We start from the raw sequence: 26106 nt of genomic DNA on the forward strand, positions 1-26106 counted from the left end.
GCGGTAGACAAAGGCAAGGATGATGCCATGGGCCAGTGAAACTAACTTTCTGCACCAAAGAGCAATAGGTTGATAACAGAGTCCCACTAATATGAATCCCAATGGCGCTGGGAAAGAGAGCGCTCTCTAAACAGACGTAAAAACTACAGAAACAACAAAGCTGAATTCAAATTATTATTGCATATTCAAGGTATCCAGTAACAGAGAAGTTTGAGAAAGAAATAACATCACCATTTAAAAGTGCAAAGATTGTAGTTTAATCTCCAGTTCACATGGAGTTTGTATTAAAATGTAATATGAGAAAGGGTGGCACAAGTTTAGTGCAAGAAATCGATAAATCCTAACACACCAATAAAGTCAAAGAATGGAAGATTTAATCATTGTATACACAGTACATTCCTAATGTATAAGGCAGCTGGTCAAATATGTTGACATGATTTTACATATTAGTACCATACGTATAAGAGGTAGAAAAGAGCAACACAGGATTAAATGAAATGGCTTCAAACATTTGTATTATACAGTCATTACCGTGTCTGCTTTGTATTTCAATAGATATGTGTTTAGAGTCAGCAAAACCTGCCAATTGCGGAAGCCGGTTTTTAGGCTGAACCATTGAAGTTCATGCTTAAACAATTTATCGCTTTATAACATTGCTAAAGCTTTTTCATCAGAGGAATTTCCAGACTTCCTAATAAACAAGTGAGGAAAGTTTTGCATGTAAGGAAAAGGCAGCAGAAACGAGACGCCTCAAAATGCCGCTGAGAATTTTATGACTGGCTCAATCTGGCATACGGGCCACTGTGCGTATCCATTCTGGAAAGAAAGCCCATGCCAAGACACAGCTAGGCACCAAGTTCAAATGTTGGTAGTCCACTTACCAATCTGAAGATTCAGGAAACAGTACGTGCTTTTGCTCCCAAACCTTTTTCCTACTGTTGTGTGCAGAAAGGAAGAACACTATTTGGACATGCCATGACCTTTGGTTGATGTGTACCTAAATGATGCATTCACTAACAATTGTACTTCAAATTTACTTTTTTAAATGTTACAAAATATAAACCATTCAGCGCCATATTGTCAAACGTTTTACTTTAAAACGAATAAATGAATTGATTCAAAACCATATATATATAAAAAGATGGAGAGGGAGAGGGAGAGAGAGATGAATTTGTTGATAATTGAAGATCAGGCTTACGTAATTAAGTTGACAACAAAAATGTAAAATGATGTGTGAAATTGTAACCCACCTATCCTCATAATATGGGCCCACTTGTTCAATTTTCCTGGGTTTTGTCGTCTGCTTATATTATTGTATATTGTAAAGTGCTCAACATTGAAAGTCTGTAAAAACATGCATACAATAAGTAGCAGTGGGTAGCGGTGTGCACAGTTTCCCCCGTTCGTATGCTGATAAGAAATTAGTTGATTTTTTGTATTAACAACTACATTCTGTCTTTTAGCTGTGAACGTTACATGTGCAATGTATGTATGTAATATGGAATACAACATGACAATGTACATTGTATCATTACAGTTGTACAGATCGGAACGGGGGAGTTTTAAAATTAAGACGAGACAGATTGAGCTGTGAAAACCTTTAGGAATACAAAGTGAGAGAACTACATACTGTACAACAAAGTGTGATAAGAATCATGCAGTAGAACAATGTGAGTGAAGTAAGCTAAAAAGACAGATACTCTGGGAAATGTATTTTGTAGTCGCCACCCAAAACGAATGTTGCATTGGCTACTGCTTAGTAGTCCGTAACCCCAAGAAAAGGATAGCAGGAAAATACACACCTGAACTACACTGTGCACCTCTAACCCATTCACATAGCGAAAGTACTAGATATCAGGCCTACAAGAAATTTCATATAGCAGGATTTGCTGCTATGCAAGCTCTTGGGCTAAATACACATCGTGATTTGGTCAGCCATTTCCTACTCACCCCAGGCGTTATGTTCACTGCGGGTTCCCTCTGATGTTCGTTTTCCTTTCTTCACCCTCAAACTGCTCAAACACTTTGAAATGTTCTTAAATTACTTTCCATTTTTAGCAGGGCCATATTTTGCATCTTTTTGGGTCTGCATGATTATCAAGTTCCAAATACTTATTGGAATGTATGTAGCAAAACTATCCAAGAGGCAATTAATAGGAACGGAAACAGAAATACGCTTGTAGACCCCAAATGTCTGCAAATAGTGAAAACTGGGAGGCCCTGTGAGCTATGCCAACCACGAAAAATGGGACTGGGACTGAAATATGTTCAATGAAGGTGATACTTTTCTCGTGAAAGTACACACTTCAATTTCCATAACTATAAAGGATATTATTGTATGAATTAATATGTGCATTTCAAAATGCCTACATGTTAAAATAGTGCTGTAAATTGATCATCATATAAAAGTGAGGCATCAAGATATGCAAGGAAGCAAATGGATTTTATATTTCTCTTTTTCAGGTGCACCCTCGTGGATAACCTGTTGTCAAGTAACACTTTCTGCAACTACCTTTTTTAGGCTGTTTGGTCAATTCCTTTAGACTGGCCGGACACTTCTTGGGCCTGGTAGAAGACGAGGAGACTGGAAAATATTAGGTTTGGAGATCAGAACATATTTTTTTAAGGAAACTTCAAGGTAACTTTTGAATCAAATTTTCTTTTTTTATTCTCTACTCTCGCCTTCTGAGAGACTCTCGTGTGTTATAATGCAACCTCCTTGTACACGTATGATGTTCACTTTGCCAATTAACTATTCTGAGCTTATTCAGATGTTAGTGTTATTATTTCTAACTATACCAATGCTTTCATTCATCACTACTTCGTTTGGATCCATTTCACCCTTTGTACATTTACATTTAACTACTGTTACACATTTAGATTATGTAAGACATCAGAAGCGATGGTCACGTTAGCCATTTAAAAGGCTCCCCTACTTCTCACTTCAATGATGTAAACACTGAGTCAACGCACAGAGCTAATGCTTGAATTGTGATGAGCAATCACTTGTACTTGCACAGTATTATTAAACCGACTTGAAGATCACAGTAGAGAACATGAATGCTTCATCTCATTAGGTTTAGCAAATGTTAACAAAATAGGCTTATCCGCGATACATAGAGTCTGCCCTGTCATTCAAAAGATATGGTTTGCTGCAAGATTGCACTCCTTTGATACCATATTAACCCCAAAATGAGTTAACCTTTTTAAAACTCCAAGCAGGGAGCTACGGAGGGATCATCAGGGTGATTCTCATTGACGTGTCTCAAAGGAAAAGCTATTTAATCAGTGAGAAAGTGGAACAAACATAATACTTTGACAAAATATACAAAAGGGTTTGGTTGCATCCCACCTAGGCACCTAGGATGCAACCGTATCCCCTGGACCTACTGTATCCCTTTCACCAAACCTCCCCTCATCCTTGAAATGCTCTCACAGACTATCCCAGACGTCACCAGTTGTATTATTCCATTTTTCGAATCCACTGTCAGGTGAAATCCCTCAGTGCAGGCATCACTGTCATCATCACAAAACGTTTCACATCAGGGGCAAGAAAAATAAAGCATATATGCAACAGGGTGCTAGAGCTTTGGTTTTCCTTCCTTTAGCATTTCAGGAGGGGAGTGAACTGATCATTGCTGGTGGATGGTCCACAGCTTCATTGCTCTATGGAACCTGAGCTGTTGAGCAATGTCACTAAAGCAATTGGGGACTAAGGTCTACAACTGGGTTACTTCAACACCGAGCTCATCCACCAGAGTGATTAATTCCCTATGAATGGCCAATTAATCATTCCCACGATGAGGAGCAAAGGAGAATTGCTGGAAGATAAGCTCATTCACCAGAGTGCTTCCTTCCCTATGAAGGGTCAGTTAATCACTCCCGAGATGAGGAGCAAAGCAGAAGTGCTGGAAGAGCATTGTGTTTACCAATGCATAAGGACCCCCCCCTTCCTTGTGCACGAGCGCGATACAAATAAAATATCATATCATATCGCCATTACCAATGTGGGGATTCAAAAACTGGAGTAATGTGGGGTTATGAGGCAGTTGCAAAATGAGGTAGTGCAGCTTTTGATTGTGGGTCAGTCCTTCACGCACAGGCTTTGATATCAAAGGAGGCCGAGTTACACCAAATCAATGGCCACATGTCTGGGAACCTTTGGAGTAACAATAGTACTTTACTTTACTGCTTATAACGTGCCGATATGCAAGGCGGCCTCAGGGCGCACACAAAACAAGAATACATACAAAGAAGAATCAGAGGGAGCCATCCCAAGGACTGAAACTAGCTCACTCCTTTATTAAAGAGATGAGTCTTGATTGCTTTGCAACCTCAAAGTAAAGGGAAACTCATTCTAGCCATGCAGCCAAATTCCCAACTCCCCCATAGTTTTGCAAATTGCACAGTGGCAAAGCTAACAATTGAGAGTCGTTGGATCATAAAACTATCCGGATGTTGCAAAAATAAGTTGTTTGGTAAGATATTTGGGCGCAGAGCCATGAAGACATGTATGTGTCAATGTAAGTGCTTTATGGAGGAATCAGTACTTTACTGGAAGCCATTGCAAATTACGCCTGGCAGCAGAGACTTGATGCGGTTTGTCCAGACCACAGACAGCCTGTACAGTCCCATTCTGAGGATTCTGCAGCTTATTTGTTCTTGAGGAGGAAATACCAGCCAATAGAATATTACAGTAGTCGAGTTTAGAGTTGATGAGGGCTGATGCAACAACAGCTCTATTCTCCTCAGAGAGGTAGGGGCGAATTTGCCAAAGCAGGTTGTTAAGGTAGGCACAGGAGGAACAGAGATGGGAGGTATGTTTGTTGAGACAGCTTCGAGTCAGAAAATACGCCCAAAGTTTTTACATGGGTAGACACTTCGATGGAGCATCCAGAGATTATAATGTTGCTATAGCAGGGATCTAGTTTTCTTAGCCTGGGGCCAAAGCCGATGATCAGCATTGTTCAATGCCAACGAGTTCAATGCCATCCAAGATTGAATTGAGGCAAAGATTGTATTAATAGCCACGGTGTTAGAAGCATGGTCACCAGATAATTCTAGAAGAATCTGTGTTGCATTCATGTAATTTGTGTATCAGACCCCCAAACCATCAAGTAGATCAAACAGGGGCCTTGTAAAGATGTGGAACAACGTGGGGAAGAAACAGGAACCCCACAAGTAACATGGATAGGAAAGGTCTAAAAATCACCCACTGCTACCCTACTCAGCCGGGGACCGAAGAAAGATTCAATCCAATCTGCAGGAGTTTGTTCTCATCTTCCAATTTCAACCAGTCTTTTGATGAGCAGAGAGGGATCCAGCAGGTTGAAAGCAGCTGAAAGGTAGAGGAGCATCAGCAGTGATTTGCGACCAGTGTCAATATTGCTTGCGATATTAGATTTGAAATAAAGCAAAGCAGTCCTGTGCCTGGTTTAAAAGCATGATTGTTGCACCCCCAACAAGTTATGGGTCTCAAAAAATCCCTGCAGCTGGATATAGGCTACCCTATCCAAGATTTTCAGGAGGAAGGCGATGTTGGTAATTGGCCAATAATTGCCAACTGCTGCAGGGTCGCGACTGAACTTTTTCAGGCGCAGAGTAACCCATGCCTCCTTAAGGGAGTATGGAACAGGTGATTTGGCGAAGGAGACATTACAAATCCTGGTAATCCAGGGAATAAGGGCCTCAGTGTCCAGGATAATGCTCGCAGGGCAAGCATCTCCGAGACAAGAGGTGGGTTTCATGCCTCTTATGGTATAAACTTCGCTCTCAGACACTTGGTTAAAGGAAAACCTAAGCTGATTTGCAAGGGGCGTCAGATCTATGCAACCAGGAAAGTCATCTGGACAAGAGGTGGAATGGTCCAGAGTCGTTAGACTGGCTCTTATAGTTTGTTTTATGCGAAGATATTTTCCTAGTTAATTCATCCTGGTTTGATTGCACCAGGAGTCACTTTACTCAATCTCAGGCCTCTTGTTCTTCCCTTCAAGTTCTCGAACAAGAAGGGAAACAGCTCTCTCCAGCTAGGTTTTGCCTCCAGAAGTCTGAAATAGTAATTGGCCTGTGTTGCAGACAGGATGGCTCACTTGTCGTCGGCCACTGCCTTTTTGTAGCTGAGCAAGGTGTCAGGAAAAGGAATTTTTAGCCATGCAGGTTTTCCTGCTCACGTCTGTTTCCTATATGTAATAACCTCATTATTGAACCATGTATTTTTCTTTAAACCAATTTTAATGGTCTTCACCCGAGCAGGAGCAAGCATATCGACAGCCACATGGATGACCTGTTGGAATTGCGTAACCAGGTACTCAACCTTGGTGGATAGGTGTAATCTGGAAAAATGAGATGCCATCAAGCTCCCTAGAGCCTGTGGTGTAACATTCTTAGGGTTTCCGACCTTTTTGGTTCTTTTTAGAGGGGCAGCCCTATGAGGTAGGCTCGCTGGCAGTATTAGATGAAAGGTGATTAAATGCTGGTCGGACCAAGGACAAGGAGTGATCTCGATAGGGGTGATCTTGATGTTATAGGTCAAAACCCAATCGAGAATGTTGCCTTCTCTGTGCATAGAAGTATTCGGATCTATGTGATCACTGTGACCACACACAATTGCAAGGGCCAAAAATGGCGACTTTCTTTTTATTAAACCACCTTTACACCACATAGATATGTGAGGGCAGACTCCCCACAACACCCCATGTTACTATAATATCCCATACCACCCCCACATATATAAGTGGTGCAAAGGGGGTGTTTAAAAAAATAAAGTTCAGGCATTTCGGCCATCGCAATTGTGAGGGCGACATTGTGGGCCATTACCAAAGTATTCACCAGCTGGCTAATACCTAGACCTGCTAGATCATTGAGAGAAGTAGCTTCCGTATCTTGATCATTCCCTGCCCAGAGGTTAAATTGCCCCCATCAACAGCAGGTGGCATTCGTGTTTCAGTATTTCCCCTACATAGGGCCAGAAACTGTTGTTCAATACGAGGTATTTTGTGTGGGGGCCTATACATTACCAAAAGGCTAATGGTAGTATGAGGGTCTAGACTAAGTTTCACTAATTTAATTTGAACTTAATTTAATACTAATAAGGAATCACAACTATCCGGCGAGATCACATTAGTAGTGTGAATGTTAAAGGATCCTTTGAACAAGAGCGCCACCCCCTAATCCCCTGGAACTGAACTGATCTACCATATGTAGATTGTAGCCCTCTGGAGTTGCGAGGGTAGCAGAATGGTTGGCAGCCTCATGAAGCCAAGTCCCGATGACTGCAAGGAGGTCCATTCCTGAGTCAACCAGGAGATCGACAATTTGAGAGCATGCTGCACAAGAGATCAACTATTTAACAGAGAAACCCTTAGGCTAGGGGGTTTAGCATAAGACTTTGCTTTAGGAATGGTCAGATTCTCCTGCCCTACACTAGAATTAGCTCCTGGACAGGACAATGAGGGGTTATTGGTAACATCACCCCATCAAATCAACAAAGTAGATGGTTTGTGAGAGTACAATCTCCTGCCCCAACTCAATGGTAGTAATTGGTGGGGACAAACGCGAGACTAGTGAAATCATCAGCTGTCAACTCAATCGGATTAGGAGTGTCTGTATCCACGTCCTTCGGCTCCACCCCGGGGTTAGTAATTAACAAAGGCAGCACAGAATTAGTAATAACATTGGGTATCAAGTCAATGGAATTGTAGGTTGGAATAGCACCTGCTGTAAAGGTATGAGATCCAATATACCCACATCAAAGCACTCTCAAATTGCAGCTTTATTTTCATCAGAGCGAGCATGGACAGAAGGAATAAATAGCCCTAGTGAGGTTAAGGGGACAGGGACATATTTTAATACAAATGTACCTATGTGTGATTGAAGTTCATACGTTTCTTCCAAACAGACCTCCCAAAGCATCTCCACTAAGAAGGAAACTGCCAACCTAAAGGTTTATGATTCAGCCATGACTGTATACAGCACAAAACAATAATGGAGTGGAGCTAGCTCAAACCTTCTGCCTCTAAGTTTGCACATCAGGATGGGTAATGCCAATGAATGAGGAAAGGCACCTACTATATTTAATTACATTTGGGACAGATATAAGGCAACTCTCTAAATGATATTCCTGACCAACAAATAGATTTACATAAATGTATACATATATATATATATATATATATATTTCTAGTTATATACATGTATATATCAACATATTAGCATTTTGATATGATGCATGAAAGTCATATTTTAATGTGGCACTTTGGTTATTAAGCTTTTTTTAAAAGGTGTGTTCATGTCTTTTTTCTAGATTGCAAGAGTGCAAACATAAGGGAACAGGGGAACTGTAATCTTGAGTCTGCCCTGCCTGTAGACTCAGCATCTGGCCAGTAGCCCACAAACTATTGAGGTAGGCAAGAAAGGGCTATGAGGAATCGTCAGATCCAAGGCTGATGCAAGCACGTTTGCTAATTTGCACTGAAGAAAATAGGGGTTTCTAGGACCTAGGGCATTTCTTTTGAGACGTCTTAAAAAAATAGGATTCCCTTTCCCCAGTGATATTTAGTAAAAGCCAGATCATTTCCTCTCGTATGCAAACAACACAATGGCCGATCCCCCATGATGGTCTAATATTATAATCAGATCATTCTGGTGACATGATAGTAACAAATGGTATATTATCTGCGGCTCGTTTTCAAATTTAAAAAACAAAATGTGTTGTCTTCGAGTCTTTGAATAGTGGAAAATTGTATAAAATGAAATAAGTAAAATATGCTTAAAGGCAAGGTGTTTCATGAGGCTGTACACCTAGCGATTTCAAAGGCCACGCGCGTACACACACACACTCTCTCTCTCTCTCACACTTACACTTTTAGGCATTACATAAATGTGTAATGTGGGAAGGGGGGAGAGACGGGGGAGATGGAGAGAAAGACAGACAGGATGAGAGAATATGCTTTGGGCTGTAATGAAAGAACAGCGTTAATTTCAGACCGGGGCTTCTGCATTGATAAGCAAAGAGGCTCGAGCAATCGAGTGGTTTATAAGACTGAAGAAGCCAGGAATTCAGTATATCTTGACATTTCGCTTTTAAGACAATGGAGCTTTCTTTAAATAATCCGAAGCAAACATATTGCAAATTTAACTGAACGCAAAGTTTTAGGGCATTGTTATTTGCTCAAGGAAATACGGGTGAGCTGAGGTATTTGTTAAAAAAAACACTTAAGCATGAGGATGGGGAGAAAAAGAACAATTTCCCTTTTCCTCAGTTTTAGTAATGGTCATTGAGCAGAATCCTGTGCCTGAAGTAAGATCGACAGCAGCGAAGGGAGCACGAAAAAATGCCTCTGCTTCTACGTGCCGCGACTTGCAACTCCCCCACACAGTATTGTGGATATAAGCTAGCAAAAGACTGAGCAAATTGTGGTGTGGGGGAGAAAGAGAGCCCCCGAAGGAGGAGCTTCCCCTACTTCAACCTGAATTGCATTGTTAGCAGAGGAAACGAGACATTATGAATGATATGCTTTTATAGTTATTAATGGTTCTCCAATGCCTACACATACTTCTGTTTAAGTATTTCCAAAGGTCTTGTCGCTGAATACTTGTGATGCTAAAATCTTGTGGCCTGATTGAAATTTGAGTATCCCTGGGGCTTGAAAGGGATGCTTTAAAAATGCTGCCGGAGAACGCTGGCCTGCACTTTTCAAGAGTTGCATGTGCACATCTTTGACCATCTTTGACCACATCACAACCATGCTCCCACTAATTCCAATACTGCCTTCACTTGAAAATGCTTGTTAGGACATGATGTCGGAGTTTCACGTCTTCTGGATAAGCATTCCGTGCTGAACCTCTGCCTACCCTCTTACACACAGCTCCTACTTCTACAACGATTTCCCTCTAACCCAAACCCCTATCTACCCAATTTGGTTTGGTGTCCCCTTGCTATTGTCGCTGCCACCTCGCTCTTGCCATTGTTCCGGTTACACCGGGCACTTAGGGCGCCAATATGCCAATCTCTTGGACAAGGTCCTGGTGCCGTAAGACCACTTCAATGGTGTTTGACACAGTATAGAAGCGTCATAACATAAGCGTTGACGGCCCTCAAAGTGATGTACACTTCCACAGCATCAGGGTATATGATATGATATGATAGGTTATTTATAACGCGCTTAATACCCAGAGGTTTCTAAGCACAGACCCGGGGATCGAACCTGTGTTGCTCCGTGTCGTCTTGCTTCCAAGGCGAGCACGTTGCCCCTGAGTTATCCTCCCGAGAGATACCTCATTGCTACATCATTTACAGTGATTACCTGGAATCTGCTGAATGGAATGCTACCACCCTTCAAGAAGCACCACATTTAGTGCCCATCTGTCCTGGAGGTTATGCGTGGCTGGCAAGAATAGGCAAGACAAAACATCACCCTGCAACTTCTCCCCGATTGGCCAGTCCTCACCATCTTGGCAAAACAGCTCAAAGTAAATCTGGTGTGAACCTTTTAAAACTAGCCAACGTTAACACCAACAAAAAGGTAGGGCCTTGTTTCAACCTTATAGAGGCAGTTGCACGCACATATAATGGGATAGACATATAGATCTAGAGAGAGCGCGCACGCGCATACAGCACAGCGAAAGGGGGACGCAGAGGGGTCTGTGAAATGAAAGACTGACAGAGAAAGGTTGCAAAAGGGTTAACCAAATATTGCAGTTACCTATTGTGGAAATGAGGAGTTCTGGTGCCACGATAAACACCACCACCAAATGTCAGTAGTTGTAAATGTCACCAAAATGCTCTGGTTTGTCTTTCAGACAATAATAGTTACCCATTAGATACGTTTTATAGATTATGTGATAACATTCTTAGCTTTAGTTGACGTTTCTCTTTGCTTGTAAACATGTAATCTAAGGCAATGACATGAAAACTGTGAATTAGGGTGACAATATTATGTATTTCATGTCATTAACATACTTTGAAGACAGGCGGAAACATGAAATATTTCCAGCATGCAGCATCTTCTCATACACACACACACATACATACATGAAGAAAACCAGAACATCTTTTATGATATAATGATGAGGACTGTGATGATTCGCAGAAGCAAGAAAGCAGAATTGTGCATCCAAATCCAATATGGGAGAGTGACTCCTCTGTGATATTCCAACTCATTTAAATGATTTTGTTTCTGCCGCATTCCTCATGCGTTGCCTTCTTCTGAAGGTCCTGTTGGGCCAGTGCACTGCGTGGCTTCCATTGGTCCTTCCTCATTTTCAACAGTTGACCAGACTATGGGTGCAGTGTCAACGATGCAGATATGCCAAATAATCACACTGCTGGAGTCCTTACTGGGTGCTTCTTGTATGTGGCATCACGAATCACTTTGCACCATGCCCGTTATAGCCGATATCTGAGAGAAGCATTGGGCATCCTTCACCAAAGAACGGGAAAGTTCAACTTGGAGAAACCAGGTTCTTTTCTCAAGTCCCAGTACGTTTCATTGGTTACCCAGGAATCGTCAGCAGATTTTCTGAAAGAGATTGAGATAGAAGTTATACAAACATACTACAAACCCAAATGCAGCTTGTCCACAGAGGACTGTTGACGAACGGATTTCTTTCGAGTCGGGTTCCATGCCACATAAATAGAATCAAACCAATACTGCGCAAACATGTAACGGAACACTTAGATAATGCTCCTGGTTGTTGACCAACGCATTCCCCTCGTTTGTCTAGGCGCTCTTCTCCCCGACTAACTAACTCGCCTCTAAATCTCAAATCACCTTAAGCTACACACACGCAAAGCCCACACACATGATATATGGCAAGTCATTTATAACGCGCATGTACACACGTTTCTAGGCGTGACGAGACAAGGGGGAGTAGACAGAGGGAGGACAAAACAAACTATCTTAGTATTTCTTGTGTCATTCAGATTGTGCAAGTGCGAGATGCAAAGTGCAGGGGGTAGGGGGGAGGAAGTTCCAGGGAGCCGGAGGGGGCAGGGGAGTGCAATCAGGACAGCAATGCTCTAAGTAAGTCCAGTCAGGGTAACGCGGCTCTGGGTAAATGCAAGGTGGCAGAGGCCTTATGCTCATCAGGACCAGATCAAAATGAATGGAGATATTCCACAGCTCAGCACTTTATCACCACCTAGACTAGCTTTGCTGTACATTATCAATTTTTCTAGTGCTTGGAAGCTCGAGGAGTCTGGCATTAAGTGTAATATAAATGACCAATATAATATGACCACTTATCAGATCTTGTGCACTCCCCTCTGTATCATCAGATATCAGTCAGGTGACAGACCAATAGAACCAGAAAGACACAGGACGCAGGTCCTTCCAGACTACAGTCATCAACAGCCCTAGCTTCATACCTGCCTCCCTCTACACCCATCTAACAAGGACTCATTGCCGCTTTTCTTACAGGGCCAGGTGCAGAGAGGCTACCAAAAAGGGCAAAAGGTAGCTATATATGACCACTTTACATTATGTGTGAGGTTAAATGCAGGAAGAGCAAGCACAATAATGATAGAAACTTAATTGTAACTTTACTTTTTTTGATAAGTGTGCTTTCAGTCCACAGAGACCTCTGTGGTTTATGACAGATTGTTTCCTGCATTATAGGAACAGGAGGAAGCTGCACCTGCATGAATTTGTATCTGTTCTTTATTTCTGGCCATACCATCACTACCGGTTAGGACCCTCTTCACATCGCCAGGAGCTAAGGGTACAAGCCTCACATCCTGCTCCAGCATTAGAAGGAAAAACAGAAGTCAAACCAGCGAGCGCAGGGCAAAGACACGTCTACTCCTCCTGGATGAACACTGAACTGCATCCTCACTGGCTTAGTTGCTCATGTGCCTTGTCTTCATTGATCAACCCAACTGCTGGCAAGACTTCAGTACCTTTTTCAGAAAACAGCCGCTCTTTTCAGCAGCTGAAGGCACTGTTTAAAGTGATGTCATCATCCTCCCCCTCGCTGGTCCCATATTGCAGGCTAAGCACTTGGATCATTGGCTCACGTCACTGAAGGCTGGGAGGACATGACACATCCTCTATTCGTTCCGCCCTTCCAGAAACACTAGGGATAACACTGCAGGGAGCCTCATTTGCAGGGCAGGCCAAGCGCATCTGCAGGACCTGATGATGCAGGGGCAGCGAGGTCCCAGGAATAACAAGACCATGCTCTATTGTACTGTGGGTGAGACAAGAGCCCTGAAACTCTCCAGGGAACCAATCATACAAAAATTGGCTCTATACAACATTCATAATGCCCTGCCTTACTTTCCACTTCCTCCTCCCTCCAGGGTTCCTCAATATAGAATGAGCGTCTCCTGTGCAAAGGGCCCATTGTGCCAGTAGCACTGCAGGGATTCATTTTTGTGACAGCAGCTGACATTACATTTGGTCTCTTTGCCTCTACGTTTGCTCATGCAATTCGGTAGGAAAAGCCTTTTCAATGTCCTCCATCAATACAATATTTGTCATTTCTTAGTATATAATCCATATCATGCCCGTTTAAAACTTTCTGCACCTTTCTGCAAGGCCTGTGCATATTTGGGCTCAAGACCTCATGCAAATGTCTGATGCCCTCCAAATTCTCACCTCTCGACAAAATACTAGTCTTATTCACCATCTCACGCTAAAGCCCCACAATTTTAACGCATTGGCACCTGAAGATCCGGTCATGTAGACATTCTCCTGGACTGCATTCAAGTTTTGAAAGGAAAGTCAATGTCAAACCATATAAACGTACACCGTGACATGGTTTCGCTTTTCGTTTGAGTGCAATGGGATTCATCTTTTACAATTTTCACCAGTTCTTGCCATATTCTCTACTAGCAGCTGAGCGGTTTGCAAGTAGCATCCATTTCCATTCACATTTGTAGGTTCCATGTGTTAATATCCTCACAAAAATATCGCCATACAAAAATATCGCCATATTTTTGACGCTATATTAAGGGATGGAACCTGCGGGGTACACCCCTGCAACTCCTGCTCCCAATAACCCCAAATATTATCCCCACTAATAATATAACCTATGGCCGTTCCCAAGGACCATATATACGGCGATATTTTTGGTGGGGATATTACCTGATACCCATCTGTATGCATACAAGGGTTTGTCAATAAAACAAATATGGCTAAAAAGCGTGGAGCGTGTTACAATGATTGAGAGAATACTAAAGGGTTAAGCTGGGGCTTTCCCCCAGAGTGAATCTGCCCGAATGATGCTCTATAATGTACAGAACGATCAGAAGAATTGCCTGAACAGCATCATTTCAGTATTTACGTAAACTGCAGAAGTGATCGGTCAGGCAGATGTGGATTGGGACGTTGTGACAAGGAGCTAATGCGTAACAGAAGAAGGCCTGCTTAATGTTGTTTTCCTTTCAACATTTCTTTTGTTTACAATCTCAATGTTGCGTCTCTTGGAATTGCGCTAGATTCTGCGATGAGCAGTTTTTCAGCTAAGTAGCCCAGCGCCTGAATTGCAACAGCTTTCTATATCCTACATGTGGTCTTGAAGATGATCTGGTCTGGTATGGCAGTGTAGCTCCCTCGGCAGCGGGTAAAGGTGTTTGAATTTTTTGACAGAGACGAGAAGTGTGGCTGTGACGTGAAGTACTGCTTTGAGTGCGGCAAGGATTATGGTGGGGATTCCAGAGAGGAGAGCATAACTCCTCATGAACGGTGAGGTCTGGTGTCATGAATTTTGCATGGAATATTCTGCATTTCATTGCTGAATTAATGGAACCATTTCTGTCTCGATGGGTCATCCCTTTCCAGAGATAATTCATCTTTTTTGTTTTTCGGCATTACGTTTGGGGGTGTTACACCGCCATCTATAGGTCATTTGTAGAAAGTGATCTTCATCGCGCATCAAACCTGAAACCTGATCAACATTCTGAAGAAGGAAGATCTCAAGACCATGAAGCTGATAGAATTCAACATGCTCTTGAGACAGAACAATGAAAGTGCTGAAAAACCTGAAGCAAGACTTACCAAATAGAGAATTTGTGCTGCAAAAAAACAAAGCAACAACTGCTGAAGAAACAAACACGACTTGCTGTGAAGAGAATTAGTGCTGCTGAACAACGAAGGAATGAAATTGCTGAAGAAACTGAAGTGAGACTTACTGATCAGAGATTTCAAAATCTGAGAATTGAAATCCCGGGCGAAGTCGGGTAGTTCAGCTAGTAAACTATAAACTGTACAAGGATATTGTTTTAGAGACTAAGAAATATGGGCATGTTCCTAGTTACTTGGGGATGTGTCTGGTTGCACACTATAGGAATATATTCCTTAGATTTAGACTCAACCTCATCTTAACGAGAGAGATAGCTTGTATCAGAAACATGTCCCTAACATCTTAACAGATTCTGCAATCATGCATCGGAACTAGAGCCCCTATACCACAGCATGATAAAGTGCCCTGCACTCCATCACCTGAGGAAGGAAGTGTTCTCAATATTTGTCCATGATCCTGAATGGATACACTTGGTTATTTTCTGGGGCAGGCTTTATAGCGGAAATAACAAAGCACTAATAATTATCGCAGTTAAATGTTTATGCAGGCTAGACCTTGTAACACTAAGGTATTAAGATAGGTGGGACATGTGTCCTTTGTTTGACAGCCTGTATGCTTGTAGCTTTTTCCATATTAATTGTATACTAATCTTACATTTATTTTAAGATTATTTTTTTTTTAAATTATGTCTACTGGATTTTTAAATGTTTATATTTTATATGTTTTATTCAATATATGTACAATCACGTTATTACATTTTCTTACTTGTATAAGGTTTAAAATAAAATAAACCAATAAATAATACATTTAAAAAAGAAAAAAGGGGGAAGGAGGCCACCAGGGGGCTCACTGATGACTGGCTGACGTTAGCTTGCTCTCCCGACCCAGGCCGGAGCAAGTGCAGTCTGCCCCCCACCCCTGGGACCTGCTGAGACCACAGAAGTGTGAATACCCCCTGCACCTGCCGGCCAAGTAACGCTAGAAAATGCTCAGAGGGACCCCGAGAACGGCACCCCTGAAGCTGCGCGGGGATTGTGGCGTGTTCCTTTGTCTGGCTGTGGATCTGAAGGAGCGGCGTGTGGTGCACCGTTTGAAAGCAGACGTGGAGCGGAGGCTGGTGTCCCAGGAGGAGGCTGGGAGACCCAATCTGGGTATAGTTGATCCACACCCCCCCCCCCCAACAACAGAAGGCAATCAGGGAAGCTGGAGAGCCACAGGGGTTGGGTGGCCGTTTACCTGTCGGCGGTGCGACTCCCCCCCCCCCCAGGCTCGAACGTAAGAAAAAGGCCGAGTGAGGAGTGGGAGCCTGGTGGGGGGGATCCCAATCCTATGCCTGCAGACCAGCTAGAGCCCTCCGACACTAGGGAGAATTGCATGGGCTCTGCAGGAAAGGCCCGGTGAAGGCGCCAGGAGACGAGTGAACTCGCCCACAGACGAGACATCGTAAAATGGAGGAAATAGTTCCCCCACCGGGGGACCGTAGTGATACACCCACTCTTTGATATCCAAGAACAATAGAGTCCTAAAGTAGGACCGCCAGTACCAGTATCTGGAAGTCAGGCTCTCCTTCACATGTATCGGAGGTAACAGAGGAATCACAATACGCAGCCAACCCAAGCCCGCCATCTAACTCCCTCCCTCCTATACCCGGTGCAGCGGAGGACCTACAGAGACACAGAGGTGGTGGTACTGCCCCCCCCCCCGAGGGGGGATGGGGCAATGGAGAATAGGGGGGCGAGGGCTGTCCGCCCTCCCCCGAGGGATAAAACTGTTTGGAACAATTATGGCAGTATAAGGGCTGACGGTTGAGACTAACTGGCCCCCCACACCTCATTGCCGGGGAGTGAAGGTTATAATACCTGTGCCTGGGGTCCGGTGGAGGTCTGAGGGCTCCCCTACTGACAAGGGGTATCATTCCGGGGACCCCAGGGTGATCCCTGTAGCACTGTGTTATTGTGAACCAGGCCAGGACCAGTGGGACTGCGAGGCTTCAGGGGGGCTCTTGACCCCCCCCCAGGTCCCGGAGGCGGGACGTGTTCCATCAGAATCCCAAGTGACACATTGGCCGCTGGATCCACTACGTTACCCAAGGACCTGTAATCTGGGCACGGCACCGGTTGGTTCATGAGGGACACACCAAGCAGGGAAGAACAGCGGTAGACTAGTGAGGTGTGGGCCCCCAACGACACAGGCCATGGTGTGGTTTCTCTGAATAGTGCAACCTTAGGGAATCCTTGAATTGATCCTACTACGGGATCCCGGCACACAGAGGACGACTGAAGTCCAGACAACATAAGGCACTAAGGTGGATACATTCTAGCGCTGGAACCAACAACGGTCCCGAGGAGCACAAACAGGGTTGGGGAGTGGCACATGAACCCAAGGGCCAACCTTGTGAACTTTAGATACATACCGAAATTGGACATGGAGTACCAAGCCGACATGGCCACCACATCACAGACCAATGAGGAATCGGCGGCGACAAAGAAGGACATTGCAGCACTCATGGACAAGATTAGGAATATGAGTATACATAGGTGGAAGGGTGGACAAAATCCCCAAAAGAATTTACAAGATGGAAGAAAGGCTCAAGGAGGTGGAGCACAACCAGTCCTCCCAGATGGATGTTCATCTCTTGGAGGTGCAGAGGAGAGAGGATGAGATACTACTCAAGATGGACGACCTAAGTCGAGAGAAGCGAAACAACCTCTGTATCTTTGGGATCCCGGAAAGAGAGGGTGAAACTGAGGTCTACTTGCAGAGGTCCCTTTAAGAGATCACAAAACTCATCTTAACAGTGACTCTGCGGACAAAGCCACGATTGAAAGGGTCCGTAGGGCTAGAGGTACAGCAGGAGGCCACAGATCAGTCCTAGCCCACTTTCACAACTATAGCGACAGGCTTAAGATCCTGGAAAGGGCTAGGGCAAAGGGATTGGTGAAGTACGGTTCAGCAAGGATCATGGTTTTTCAGGACCTCTCCTCGCTCACCCTCTCATAGAGGCGCCTCTGGTTCCCCCCTCACGAGGTGGCTCAATGAGAAAGGGGTGCGATACAGGTGCGGGCTCCCATTTGCCCTCTTCTTTGAATTTGACAGCCACAAACATTGGCTCTCCACGGAAGAAGAGATATGCAGGATCACCAGGGAGCTCATGGGTTCGGAGGAAGGACCGCATACATCAAGGGAAAACAAGGGGGAGGGCTGCTAGCAGGTGAAAGGCCCGAGGAGGAGACGCATCCCAGGATCCCGGAAATATAGGAAGTTGGGCACCTCACCAGTGGCTGAGACATAACAATATATTGACCCATGGTTCAGTTGGAGATTATTACGGGAGGTTGCTCCCATTTGGACTGGACCTGATGGGGGTCCGGGAATGGAGATCCTGTTTCTATGGCAATTGGTTTGATAAGAATGGGCCTGGGGGACTGGGACATCTGGTGGTTAGGTACTACCCTGGGGCCTTTTCCTGGGAGCGGCCGGATGCCTGAGGGGGCCTGTGGGAGGTGAAAGGAGGGGGGAGGGGATGGAAGAGTGAGGAGTGAGAGGGAGGGAACCGCTGGTACAGACACATATTTCTACACAGAACCCCATGGCAAAGTCTATGGAGTAGTCCGCACCCCTATTGGCCGGCATGAACTGAGAACCTCTACGGATAGAAGGTGATGGCTAAAGTGCAAGGGGCTTCCCAAGGGGATTTTATGAAAGTGGGCACTCTGAATGTTAAAGGGCTCAATTCACCAACCAAAAGGTCAATGGTAGCGAGAGCGTTCCGGAGATCGAGACTGGACGTATTGTTCCTGCAGGAGACCAGATTCTCGAAGGGAGACGAGAGGAATATCCCCTGTTTACAGATAGGCAGCCAATTCTAGGGCTTAGACCCACTGAGGAAGGCAGGGGTGGGGATCCTGGTGAACAGATCGCTGAGAATGGAACATGTTAAGACCTTGTCGGATGTGGAGGGACGGGCTCTGCTGGTCTCGGGCAAGATCAGGGGAATGGGGTTCTCGTTTGCAATGGTGTATGCCCCAAACTAGGGTCAGCTCAGATTTTTGAGGAATGCTCTAGCAAAGATACTGGTAGAGAGCACAGGCCACCTCATTACCGGGGGGGGACTTTAATATATGGGCAGATAAGGAATTAGATCGGCAGACACTACATGACACGGTACAAGACCCACCCGGGCCGGGACACAGGGAATTCCAGGAAGCATTAATGGGATATGGGATGAGAGATATATGGAGACACTTCCATACCCATGAGAGGGATACACTTTTTATTCATCCCCACATGGCACATACTCTAGGATAGATTATATCTACATATCGAGGGAATTGTGGGAAGAAGCCATAGGCTCTGAGATGACACCGATTTCGTGGTCTGACCACGGCATGGTCATAGTCAAATTCCAATGGGGGGGACTGACACCAAAGGGGATGAAGTGGAGGTGCAATGAATCGCTTTGGAAGGACCTCATATTCCACACTGAACTGGGGGAGGAAATCAGGGAATATTTCAAAACCAATCACAAAGGGGAGGTTGCACAGGACATTGTATGGGAGGCGGGAAAGGCTATATGGAGAGAAATTCTAATTAGAGAAGGGGCAAGGAAGAAAAGGGAACGGGCATTGATAGAAGGTAGGCTGCAGGAGGAATTTCAGCGGTTGGATAAAATAGCTAATGAGCGGTCCGAAAGACGAGAGGGAACATATAGCGGCTGCAAGGGGTAAACAAGAGGAACTCCGCCTACTGGAAGAAGGGAAGATACTCCGTAACATCCAGTATCTGAAGCAAAAGTTCTATGAGAAGGAGCATAAAGCGGATGCACTACTGGCGGCTAGGTTGAGAGGGCAACGTGCTGAGAGGTGGGTTAAGGAAATTGATGGAGCAAATGGGGAGACTGCCTCACTGGGAAATGGGGTAGCAGAAGCATTTTCAACCTTTTATGAGACAATGTATTCCTCAGACGTGAGATGGAAAGCGGAGGACCCAGCCGGGTACCTTGCTGGGATTAAGCTTCCCAAACTGTCTCACATGGAATCAGAGGCACTAAATGCCCCCCTGACGGAAGAAGAGGTCAAGAGGGCGGGGGGAGGATGGTTATTTGGCAGGGTTCTATAAGTCTTTCCTTTCACCGTTTATGACAGAATTGTTCAACAAAATATTGACTACGGGGAAGGCATCGGAATCATTCGGGAGGGCCCTCATCACTGTAATACACAAAGAGGGAAGGACCCCCAGGGATGTGCATCCTACCACCCGATTTCCCTACTGAACTTAGATGCAAAAATGTTTACTCGCATCTTGGCGACTAGACTGGAGGGTTATGTGCCGACTCTAGTTCACCAGGATCAGGTGGGATTCGTCAAGTGGAGAAAGAGGGGCGGACATGATGCGGAAGACCCTTCATATGATCCACACAGCCCAGGGTATGGCAGGGGACCCGACCCTTCTATCACTCAATGCCGAGAAGGCTTTTGTCAGGGTGGGAGTGGAGCTTTCTTAAGGCTGTCCTTGAAAGAAATTGATATAGGGGGAGCTTGCTCTAGGGCAGAGGTCTTCAAACTGAGGGGCGCGCCCCCCCAGGGGGGCGCGGCTGCATCCCAGGGGGGACGCCAGAGGCCAGCATGAAATGCAAAAAAAGAATTTTTTTTTTTTTTTTAGATTGGAGGAAATGGGAAGGGAAAGCTCACATGGTCAGACTGGACCATAACAGTCTTAGGCACCAATGAAAAAATGGCCAGCAGTTGCAAATGGATATTCAGTCCTTTAGTCACAGGCTGTTTGAATAGTACCCAAGGGGTTGTTTTTTGTTCAAATGTAAACAAATTGTGATATTTAAAGAATATTTATTCAGTAACAATAGTCAAAACCACTAGCTGCATAGTGAAGTAACTCCTCAAAGTGGCCCAAATTGGTGAAAAAAGTAGCCCATTTTGACTGGCCTACACTAGCATTTTGCATTTTTGGTACGGTCATCACCCTATTGCCCAATAGGCCAGTCCAAGCCTGCCGGCTCATCCATAATGGGTCAGGGGGTGTCCACCCACTGGCCACCTCACCCATTATGGAGGAGCCAGCTCAGTGAAACACTGAGCACTCCCTCAGCTGCTTTTTCCAGCTGAGGGAGTGCTCCTGGGCTGGGTGAACTGTCAAAGGGAAACACTGTTTGCCTTCGACAGTTCATTTCCCCAGCCGCACATGATCACTGAGCCATGCAACGCTGGGGGTGTTTTGCTTCGCCAGCCTTGCATAGCTCATTGGAAATGCTGGCTGGGGCACTGCATGTATGCATGTGCGAGGGGGTGCTCCTGCGCCTCTTCGCCCACACGGGCAGAGCAACCTGGAGCGGGGCATTTTAGAAACCACACGCAGGCCCCTCCACGAGGTAAGTTTATGACAATTTATTTTTTATTTAAATGTGTATCGATGTGTGTATGCTTGTGTTATGGGACTGTGGTGGGAGCAGGATGGGCGTCAGCACTGGGATAGTCGTGGGAGTAGGGTGGGGAGAGCCCAGGGTCTTTACTGTGAGTAGGGTGCGGTGACGGCACGCAAACGTTCATAGCGATTTCTACATACTGTCCATCTGGCACTTTTCGGGGGCCCGGCCTGCCCAAACTTTGCTCAGGGGGGGCCCATGCCAAAAAAGTTTGTAGACCACTGCTCTAGGGTATAATGGCTCTCTATGCGTCCCCCAGAGCGAGTGTTATTGTGCATGGGGGATACTCCAAATGGTTCAAACTGGGTAGAGGAACGAGGCAGGGCTGCCCGCTATCCCCGATATTGTTTGCACTTTCGTTAGGACCCCTAGCCCAAAAGATTAGGGACGACCCAGGAGTGGTGGGATTCCAGGTTGGGGGGGATGGAATACAAAATTGCATTATATGAAGATGACATGCTTCTGTATGTGAAGGATCCACAGCAATTCATACCCGCTGTGCTTTCACTGATTGAACAATATGGCTGGTGGGCGGGACTTAAAATTAATAGACCCAAGTTCCTGCTTTTCCCCTTAGATCAAAGGAGAGACGGGGAAGTAGACAGGCTTACACCACTGTGGTTGCAGATAAGTCTGAGCAAGATGAGATACCTGGGTATAAATATTATGAGGACTTGCAGGGAATTATATGAGGCGAATTTCCCCCCACTGATGCAGAAAATAAGGGAGGACGAAATGGCGAAAGTTAACGATCTATTGGTTGGGGCATCTCAATGGGGTCAAAATGGTGGTTCTCCCTAGGATTCTCTATGCGTTCCAGATGCTTCCAATTCACGTGCCTGAGGGGTTCTTTAGGGAGATTCGGTGTGCTCTTTCAAGGTGTCTCTGGCAGGGGAAAAAGGCAAGTATCCCTAGAGAGACGTTAGTTACCCAAAGGAAAGGGGGGTGGGTCTCCCAGACAAAGCTATATTACCACGCTGCGCAGCTACGAGTCCTCATACCTCATCTTTGCTCCCAGCGGGACCTTGTGGATTGGGCTGGATAACTTACTGTTGCACCCGGCTACTGTGGGCGAGTGGTTATGGATCCCTAGAAATAGAATCCCTTTGAGGAATCGGGAACACCCTATTGTGGGCACCCTGTGGGATATATGGAAACAACAACTGGGACATTTATGGGTCCTGGGGGTACGGGACTTGATATCGAACCCAGAGAGATTCCAGGAATGGTATGAGGCCGGACTTGAAAGGATTGGCCAACTCTGGGGAGAGGGCAATTTTATCACCATAACTGATCTGGAGGAATCACTGGGAATTGGCAAGCTATCTGTGTTCACATACCTACAGCTGAAAGGGGCCCTCAGTAGAACGCAATTTAAAGAAAGGATACAGAGGGAACTCACGCCCTTTGAATCGCTACTAGATAAGAGGATAGAAATGCATGGGTTGATATTTTCAATGTATGGGGCCATGGATGGACGGAGTAAGGGCTCCACTGATAAGTGAAGAGGGCGATGTGGGCGCGACTTTGGGAACACTATTGAAATTGACCTATTGGATGGATTGTGCAGGGGTGTAGCACAGACATCAGTCTCTTGCCAATACAAACTTCACTCCATTAAGCTACTCCATACGTGGCATTACGATCCAGTCAGGCTCTCCAGGATGTTTCCAAATACAAGCCCCGTGTGCTGGAGGAGGTGTGGAAGGGATGCCGATTATTGGCATATGTGGTGGGACTGTCCGAGGGTTCAGGTCTTTTGGGATGAGATCTTAGGGTGGATAAGGGGCCTAGACGGAATTGCCCGGACAAAATCTCCCCTTATGGTTTTGTTTGGGTTGCAAAAGGAAGGGGGGGGGAGATATAAGAGGCTCCCCAAAATGGCTGGGTCACTCCTTTTAGCAGCAAGGGCTGCCATAGCTACTAGGTGGAAGTCGGAGACCCCTCCTGCAAGAGTGAGTGGCTCAGTGTGGTTAGGAACCTGTATATGAGGGAAAGAATAACAGGGGGCTGCATGGTTTGGGAGTGCTATTGAGATGGAATGGGCCAAATTAATTGTGAAATACATGGACCAGGCCTTCTACCCCCCCAAGAGTATGATTGGGAGGTGCCTGGGGACTTAAGGGGGTAAGCGAAATATACAGGAGTTACTTTAAATAATACATATATTATATGGTACGGGGTGAGGATGCCCCTCGCAGAGGAATTGCAGAAGGGTGTATTCCAACAGTTAAGAGGTGATTCATACAGGAGGGGATGCAATGCGGACCTTAAAGACTGGATATTTCTTGTAGTAATATGTCGCTATGGATGCAGGGGGGTTATTTACATAGGCATGGAATGTACCAGGGTAGGGGGGGGACAAAAGAGGGGGGTGGAAAGTTTTCTCTTCTGGTGTTTAGTTTTGGGCTACTGCGAATTCCAACACCCCCGAATTGCGTATTACCTGTTGTAAGTAGGTTGAAAACTTAATAAAATATAAATCTGAAAGAAATGGGGGGAATAACAGTCAGCTGCTGAACAGCAGCAGCATCCACTTTAAGGACAGGTGCACCCCCCCCCTTCAGGTACGGCACGACTAACCATGAGCTACAGACCCACCAATCGGTGTCAACAGCACTTAGAAACAAAAACCAACCAAGTTCGAAGATGGACTATCAAATAATTGAAAACAACCCACTGGACCTTAGGACACACATCATGCGGAGACAGCAACCACAGAACAAGAAGGCCTCATCATCTGCACTCCCTCAAGCAGTCATAACATTAAGGGCAGTGATTCATCAAGAAAAACATTGATGGATGAGCACTGACCTTTACACATATCCTGTTTCCACTCAGATGTGACTCTTTGTTAGGGAGAATTCTCATAAGGAACAAGTTACTTACCTGTAACTGTTGTTCTCCAGCATGGGTCTGGCATGGATTCACATGCTCATGAATATTCCCTGTCGTCAGGCTGGGAATCCTCGGTATAGAAAAAAATCAGTATCAGTTTCGTTTCTGATCGGTCTTTCTTAGTAGTAACCAATCACTGGTCTCTGGGTTATACTGCCCTCAGCCAATGACTGCCCTCTCCGGCAGCCATCCTCAGATTTGGTAGCACGTAAAGTGGCAGTATGACCAAGTGAAGAGCCGCAGAGGGGTAGGCGGGAGGGTTCGCATGTGAATCCATGCTAGACCCATGCTGGAGAACAACAGTTACAGGTAAGTAACTTGTTCCTTCTCCAGCATGGGGTCTGGCATGGATTCACATGCTCATGAATAAGAGAATACATAGCAGTACACACATGCACAACCACGGGAGGTGGCAACAGGCTCAACATTAAGCAATACAACATCTCAACATTAAGCAACTCTTAGCTCCTCACCAGGCTCACCTTAGGCGAACAGGTTGCGCAGCACTGCTTGGCCGACCCTGGACTCCTCCCTGGAGTCCCGATCGACGCAGTAGAATCTTGAAGGTGTGCGTCGACCTCCACGTCGCAGCCCTGCAGATGTCCAGCAGGGGCACACCAGACAGGAACGCCGTGGTAGCAGTGATTGCTCTGGTCGAATGGGCTCTCGGACGGCTGGGCAGCTGTCGGTTTGCCAACCGGTGACAGTGCATGATGCAGCCGGAGAGCCATCTGGAAATGGAAGTGTTCGAGAGAGCCTTCCCTTGATTCACAGTCCCAAAGTTCACAAACGGCTGTGACGTCTTCCGAAAACTCTTCGTGCGGTCCACGTAGAACTTCAGCGCTCCAGCTACATCCAGCGAGTGCAAAGTCCTCTTGGCCGGCGACGAAGGCGACGGGAAGAAAACTGGCAACACCAAGGGCTCGTTGAGGTGGAAGTCTGACGGCACCTTGGGCATAAAGGATGGGTGTGTCCTCGGCACCACCCTCGTGTCATGAAAAGTCAAGTATGGAGGCTTGCAAGATAGGGCCTGGATCTCTCCCACTCGTCGTGCGGAGGTGATGGCCACGAGGAAAGCTGTCTTCCATGACAGGAACTTCAAAGGCGCCGAATGCATAGGCTCGAATGGGGCCCCCATAAGCGTGGTCAGCACCACATTAAGCTCCCACGCCGGGTCAGGAGCCTTCACCGGCGGGAATGATCGGAATAGTCCCTTCATGAATTCTTTCACCAGGCGATGAGACCACAAGGACGCCCGTCAGATGTAATTTGATGGAGGCGTGAGCCAGTCCAGCTTTGGCCAGCGACAGTAGGTACGGCAGTACTTGAGGGGCCGTAATCCGCAGAGGGTTAATCTTCTGTGCACGCCACCAGACAGAGAACCTCTTCCATTTATGTGCGTAGCACTTGAGTTGAGGACGCCCTGGCCTTTGCAAGAACCTCTCTGCAGTCGGCCGGGATGTCGTACCCTCCAAACTCTAGTGCTGCAGGAGCCAGGCCTGAAAGTTCAGCGACTCCGGGTTGTGGTGAAGTATGGCGCCTCCTTCTCTGGAGAGAAGGTCTGCGTCCGTCGGTAGCTTGACTGGTGGGGACGTTGACAAGTCCAGAAGGTCCAGGAACCAGATCTGTCTCGGCCACGCCGGTGCGACGAGGATCATCCTGCACCAGGACCTCTTGAGCTGGTTGATGAGCCGGAGCAGCAACGGGAGCGGAGGGAACGCATAAAGAAATAGGCCGTCCCAGGG

The 26106-nt window shown here is 45.8% G+C and overlaps 1 protein-coding gene across 3 annotated transcripts in view; it reads right to left on the reverse strand.

The window, feature by feature from the left end:
• Positions 1-10920: 10920 nt before the first annotated feature.
• OSBPL3 (oxysterol binding protein like 3) overlaps positions 10921-26106 on the reverse strand; it is a 1742686-nt gene continuing 1727500 nt past the window's right edge. For 2 of the 3 annotated variants that reach the window (XM_069648200.1, XM_069648199.1), the window contains one exon: positions 10921-11519. In XM_069648200.1, coding sequence (XP_069504301.1) covers positions 11423-11519 — 97 coding nt within the window. In that variant the 3' untranslated portion in view covers positions 10921-11422. The remainder of the gene's footprint in view (positions 11520-26106) is intronic. The other variant, XM_069648201.1, reaches the window with a different exon arrangement.

This window comes from Ambystoma mexicanum, chromosome 2q (assembly GCF_040938575.1).
Source record: "Ambystoma mexicanum isolate Mex_15411 chromosome 2q, UKY_AmexF1_1, whole genome shotgun sequence".
Classification (NCBI taxonomy): Eukaryota; Metazoa; Chordata; class Amphibia; order Caudata; family Ambystomatidae; genus Ambystoma; species Ambystoma mexicanum.